We start from the raw sequence: 7,055 nt of genomic DNA, 5'->3' as shown, positions 1-7,055 counted from the left end.
TGCTAGAATATACTGGCTCTACAAGCCCATGCCAAAATTAAACGTCGCAGCCCTTCCCAAGGGCGATAAAATTAAAACATGCCAAGCGACATGCCGAGCACAAAATCGTTATTTCACACCCAACCACACACACTACAAGCCTAAGTGGGCCCAAGCCACTCAAATACCCGGGGCTTGCTTGAGTGAGTTGTGGTATGGATGATAATAAATCAACATGAGGCCCATTGATGGGCCGAGAAATGGAAAGTCTCGGGTCGCTTGGGAGCCTCGGGACTCAAGCCCATTTCTTAGGTCCAAACATATGGGTGAGCACAAGAGAGGAAAAATAGCCTAATAGCCCAATCAAAATAGCCTATTGACTCTACCAAAAAGCTCAATGTTTAATAAAAATAGCCCACTTACTTCATGAACCACCTTAGCCCATACAATTGCCACAATGAGCCACATAAGCCCCAACCCCTTGCTAAAAAAATAGAGGCCACGAAGAGAAGGTCTGAAGATTCATTGAACAGAACTACTGGGAGGTTCCAGCAAATGGAGGGGGGGGGGGAGAGCAAGTTTCAAAGCCAAAACATTCAAGGAACCAAGGGGTATTAGAGTGTAAGATGCCAGGAAGAGAAGCACCCTTCAAACCAGCATATATATTCCAACTCATTTCCCCATCAGACTTGGCCATGAAAAAAAAAGAAAGTAATAAAGGAGATGGCTGGGAATGAAAGTCTCTCATTGAGACAGCTGCGGGAAAAGAGAGCCTTGAGCTTCAAAAAAACTCTGATCTGGTGCAAATAGGCAGAGGATTTCATCAAGAGGGGAAAAGTCAAGGAAGGAGATGAGAAAAGAAGGGAAAAGCTTGGCCAAAATGGGTAGAAGCCATTAGGTTTCTTGGGAAGTGATGGTTTCCAGCGGCTATAAAATGAGGTCTCTTCCACCCAACAAAACTAACTGAGACCCAGAGAGCAAGCTTCCTCTCTTACCTGCAAAAATCTAGCAAACTCGTGCACTATTCACCTTTCTTCTCCATCTTCCTTTTCTGGCAGACAGAGCATCTGTCGAGCTGCCGGAAGAGCATTGTTTTTTATTTCTCCTTTCTTAGCCAAATCTCCTACAAACTTCTCCTTTCTCACCTTAGCACTTCCATTTTTCCCCAAGAGAGCCTAAATTTCCCTTCAGTGCTAAACTTATGTTGATTTTGCTTCCATGCCACATGCCTCTCATGCCAAACTCAAGAATTTATCTGTAAGCATTAAGAAATTACATGTAAGTTGTTGTTGTTTTAGTTGGTGAGGGTAACCAAAATACTTCCTAAGGCTCTGCTGCCCTTTCGAAGTATTTTGGGGCTTAATTTTCAAGCTCAGACAAAGGGGACAATTTCATCAGTCTGCCCTTTAAGGCAACCCAGCCCATTTACAGCTGCTAGAAGAAAAAGTCCCCTACAAATCCAAAATCATTTGACCACTCAATTAGATGGTTGTTATTATATTCTTTTCTTGAAGCAAAATGTTCGTCTATTTTATTGGTCCCAAATGCCTTAATGATTTTCAATTTGCATGATTTTTTGCAAGGATTGATCTATGAATGAAGACTTGAAAATTAGACGTTTTGGATCGTAGGATTTTTTTATTTTTTTATTTATAGGGTACCCTAAAGGATTTTATTTGAGAGATCCCTCAATGACTATATATATATATATATATATGGTCTCTAGTCTGGACATCCATATGGCTTTTAATATGCGGATGTGATGCTTTAACCAGTTTTCTTGCATCCAACTACTTGTGTGGATAACTCACAACTTACATTACGATGAAACAACACAGTGGAACACCAATTACAAAGGCAACTACTATTAGGGTTGGGCGCGGTTTGGTTATGTTTGGTTTTCACCTCACACCAGCACTATTTAATCGGTGCTGTTTGGTCTGATTTTTGTGAAAAAAATTTATGAAACCAGTTGGTCCGGTTTAAACCAGTTCGGATGCGGTTTTCTATTTTTCTAGTTTCTGGTTTGAGTCTAGAATATTTTGGAACATATCCTTACACATATCATATAAGTGTCGATAATATCGAAAAATAACGATGTCGATAATTTTTCTCACACTTCAGCAACATTTGGCCAAAATATCGCTATAATATCGAGATGATAAAGACAGTGAAAAATTTGAAGAGTTAATTACACTAACACCCCCCCTGAGGTTTCTTGTGTTTTCACAAAACCCCTTTAGGTCTCAAAAATTACACGAACACCCCTTGAGGTTTCAGTTTGTTTTCACAAAACCCCTTTTCGTTGATTGTTTGTCTAAAAATTGATGATTTCATTGGGAAAAAAAAACTTATGCAAATCACAAAATTAACCTCAATGAAGTATATGCAATCTAATCATAAAGGCCAACTTTGTCATTTGGAGAATTGTTTTGTATAAAATCATCAATCTTTGGATGAAAAATCATTGAAAATGATTTTTTTTTTAAAAACAATTTAAAACCTTAGGGGGGTGTTCTTGTAATTTCTAAAACCTCAAAGAGTTTTGTGAAAAAGCCGAAAACCTTATGAGGTGTTAGTATAAATAACTCAAATTTGAACCTTTAGGGACTCTATGTGGTATTAAGTCACTTGTGTATCTTACTATGCAATGTATAAAGTGTAAATTATTGTAGTAAATCATTATAAATAAATGATTATGGTGTGTTTAATCTACTTTCATTAATTATTACATATTTTCTACATTCGCAGTATTTGTCAGCTCACTATATAATCAACTTAAATCAGTTAAACTCATCATGCAATGTATTTCCTTCCAATTTTTTGTGATAAAGTAATAGATAAATGACTCAATAAACATCATCCAAAGTTTCAAGAAAAATTTCCAACTTTTGCTTACAATTTCCGTAGTTTTTATTCAATTTTTATCGATATCGATAATATCATAATATTTTCATCGAAATTTCCGTGTGTTTGGATTATCAATATTTTCGAAACCATCAATATATTAGCCTTATGAAGCCAAATCGTCAACTTGACAATCTTAACAATTTCAAACACATAAGGCCAACATTGCATCCACTGTTCTAATTTATAAATCTCAAAGTTCCTACCAATATTCAACATTCATAAAAGAAAGAAACAATCTGATTGTATTAAAGGTTGATATCAACGTGCTGAATGAAGCATCATAATAAATGATAATAGCCAATAAAAAGTGCCAAGTGCCATAAAAGGGGACACTAGAACAATTAAACCTAAAATTAATATAAGAGATTTAGTTTGATTAATGCGGTTTTCTTATAGAACAAACCGAATCAAACCAAACTAATTACTATTTAGTTCAATTTGCTCCAAAATTACACTTTTTTGAGTGTTAAAACTGAACCAAACTAGTTAATACATTGGTTTGATTCGGCCCAACTCAACCTCAACTAGTTGTCAGAGCAAAGAGATCTTAATACCCAATGGGGCTTCAATGGACTTAGTGGCCCACCACCCTTTTTGGTGATTTAGTTACCCATATCTTGGTGTTCTTGATGTGAAATCCTTTGCAGGATGATACCAAATATCAAAAGCTATCAAGGAGAACTAGCAACTAGAAAAAGACAACCCAGCAAACACACTATAAGCAGATCTCCTCAATTAGGAGAGAAGGGCATCCATACCATGCTTTTAATTATGGTGAATTTTTGTCGAGATCCACACTTGTGCCTTGAGCCACATTGTACAATTCACCGGATTGACTTTGATACCATTTATCACGACCCAGAGAAGCGCACGCAACCTCGGTGCTATACCTCAAAAGGACTTGTTACTAATGAGATACCCTCCTGGCCTGGTCGCATCTTTTGAAATTTATAGGATTAATGGCTAAAACTAGAAAGTGAGACAACAGTAGTCATTTAAAAAAAAAGTAAAATAGTAAATTCAGAAGGGAAACAAAAACCTTTTTTTAAAATAAAATAATACGCGGCCTTTTGCTAACTTTACTAGACTTGACTTGGGCAAGGCCCTAACGCTTAAGACGTGCTGGACCAAAGACCGAGAAGAAGAGATATAAACGCAAGCCGTGTGCTTTTCGCGCACGCAACCGCGAAACAAACGAACGCATAATAAAACGCCACCCATCCAACCACGTTTTTTCGCCGCCTCTTTCACTTCAAATACTTTACCCAAACAAAACATTCCCACAAGCTTTCTCTGTAAATCGAAAACAAATCCATGGCAATCTGCAAGCGCGTGCTTCAAACCGGTGCCGATTCCGCGTTTCTCTTCGCTAGCTTCCGACGAAACCTCTACTCGCCTTCTTCGACGGGCAACAATGGATATGGGCTCTTCAGCAGGCAGATTTCGGGACTGGTCAAACCGAATGGGAATCGCGCGTTTCTCGTGGACACGTTGGCTCTGGTGAGGGGTTTAGAGGCCAAAGGCGTGCCGACGAAGCAGGCGGAGGCGATCACAGCTGCGATCACTGAAGTTCTGAACGATAGCTTGGAGAATGTGGCTCATGCTTTTGTTTCCAAAGCGGAAATGCAGAAGGTAAAACTGTTCTCCAACTGTTTGTTGATTTGCTTCAATGAAGTTTTAGTTTAGAAGTTGCAGATACGGCGAATCTTGTATGTAGTTTTGATGCGTTTTCTTTGGTGTTTGTAGGCTGGAATGCTACAAGAATCAAACCTGTCCAAGTTTAAATCTGAAGTTAAAAGCTCACAGGTTCTAACAGATTTCTCCATCCTTCTTTCTTAAAAGTTATTCTTTGGTTTAGTCTTTAGTGAAATTTATTATCATTAGCTTAGTCGTTTTCTGCCATAAATTTTTTTATTTACTCCTTAATGCAATCTCAGTGTGGGGTAGGGGGTTTTGGTGGGCTTGATATTAACATGTGACGAAGTCACGTTGAGCATTGTTGACAACGATCAGCTTGGGCTTGTTTTGCCTTTCACATCATTGCACAAAACTAAATGTACAGATGCATGCATGTCATCCAAAACCGTAAGTCAAGGGGAAAATATTGACCGGTTTCTATTTTTGGATGGTTAACCTTGAAACAAAAGCAAAACATATGGTGGTCGTTTCGTAGGTAGAATTGAAGGTGGCCGGATGGAAGGCTGTGTTGACTTGAGTTTGTTAGGGAGAATTGAAAATATGGAAATTAGCAAGTGTTTCCACAGCAGGATTTGCTGGGGATAGGTTTGATCCCCAACATGCTGTCACCTTTCGTTGAATAATCAGAAAATTGACCTGTTTCTTCGAAGGGTTGACTAAACTAATCAATATTCTCATGAAGGTTTCTATCATGAAATGCTCAATGAAGTGCATTTCTTGCTTCATAATAAATCAAGGAATTCATTTTGGAAAACTGACTTGAGATGCTTGCATAGATGAGGAAGTAGTAGAGGTGCCATTCACACTTCTAATTTGAACTTCCAGTTCAACAACAAAATCCCTTCAAGAGACAGTTCAACAACAAAATCCCTTCAAGAGACAGTTCAACAACAAAATCCCTTCAAGAGACTAAGGACCTTAAATCTGTAAACATTTGTGCCATATGTTCTTCCAGATCTGGAAAATGCTCGTTCAAGCACCTTTCCACTTCAAATGAGTTGAATAAGTCCATGCATTGCTTTTATCAACGTATTTATATCTTATGTTCACATTCAGTACTAGATGCATGTGATGGTTTTAGGACTCTGGTAAACACTTTTGATGAAGCATCATATTCTGAATACTCCTTTATATAAGACCAAAATAAATAAACATTAATAGTAGTACATTCTTAATAGTACTTTATATGGGACCAATATCATTGTGTTGATTCTAATTAACCCACAACTTTACGCAGGAGCACCATTTTTCGATGTTGCAACGTGAGACTGAAAAACTTAGGGGTGACATAGAGAAGATGCGTAGTGAATTGAGGTATGTCTTATGATGTATAATGTTTGTGGTTTCTACCATCAGGTGGCATATTGGCTCATAACTTATTTTTTTCAATATTTTATTGTGTTATGTTCTTAGCTCAAATATTTTATTTCCTGAAACAGATACGAGATTGACAAAGTTACAGCCGGGCAGCGCTTGGATCTAAATCTTGAAAGAGGGTAAGCAAACTTTTGTTTTTCTCTGTACTATTGTATCTATAATCTTCAGGAGTTTTTTTTTTTTGGTTCTTGGTACTGTTATAATTAGTACTGATGCCTGAGTGCAGGCGCATACGCGATGAGCTAGCCAATCAAAATGCAGAAACCACCAATCTCACAAACAAACTTGACCGAGTGAGCACCATCATTACTGCACTGGAAGTTTTCTGGTTTGCATCAATTGATTATAACTTTGAATTTTATTTAAACTTTGTTTGAAACTTGTTTACAGGAAATTCATACATTAAGAGCTCAGTTGGAAGCTGCAAAGTATGACGTGATCAAATATTGCATAGGAACCCTTGTCTCCATATCTGCAGTTGGTCTCGCTGTACTTCGTATTTTGTTGTAGGATTATAGCTACTTTGATGGTCAAATGTGACAGAGAAACTCAACGGCCACTATTCTTTTCATGGCAAGGTGATGCTAGATCCGTTACAGGGTTATAGCTACTCTGGTCATGGCAATTTGATGCTAGAACAATCAGTTAAATGAATGGAAATGTGAGATTGTGAAAAGCCAAATCACAGTTGGCCTTGTTTTCTTTCCCCTTTGCCATATTTGAGAGGCAAACGAGGAAATAAATGATACAGTCTGCAATCACTCTTATTTGTTAGGATACTCTAGTTCTGAAATCTTAGTTTAGTTCTTACAGGGAAAGCATGACAAGGAAAAGCACTTTCAGCGGCGAAGCTGATTGGTCGGCTGTTCTTGCATATCCCTAAACACTTGTATCAGCAATGTATGATATGGCTGGAGGTATTGTAACTTTGGCCACCTTTATCATTCATTTTTCCAAATTACTTTACATACAGAATTTGCTATTTGCTTTGTTAAAATTTTCCAACATTGTTTTGATTAAGTAAATTTTTTAATTTTTATTTTTGGAACAATGCTCGTTCTCTGATCACTCAATGAAGCTCATTTAGTTTA

The 7,055-nt window shown here is 37.6% G+C and overlaps 1 protein-coding gene across 1 annotated transcript; it reads left to right on the top strand.

The window, feature by feature from the left end:
• On the top strand, positions 4,059–7,055 carry LOC18768889 (protein FMP32, mitochondrial). Its single transcript, XM_007201219.2, has 6 exons — positions 4,059–4,521; positions 4,636–4,695; positions 5,825–5,901; positions 6,027–6,083; positions 6,191–6,257; positions 6,355–7,055. Exons 1-6 carry the CDS (start codon positions 4,204–4,206, stop codon positions 6,472–6,474), a joined length of 699 nt encoding a protein of 232 aa, XP_007201281.1. The 5' UTR covers positions 4,059–4,203; the 3' UTR covers positions 6,475–7,055.

This window comes from Prunus persica, chromosome G8, assembly GCF_000346465.2.
Source record: "Prunus persica cultivar Lovell chromosome G8, Prunus_persica_NCBIv2, whole genome shotgun sequence".
Taxonomy (NCBI): Eukaryota; Viridiplantae; Streptophyta; class Magnoliopsida; order Rosales; family Rosaceae; genus Prunus; species Prunus persica.
Note: the sequence above shows the minus strand (reverse complement) of the source record. Positions and strands in the feature narration are given on the sequence as shown.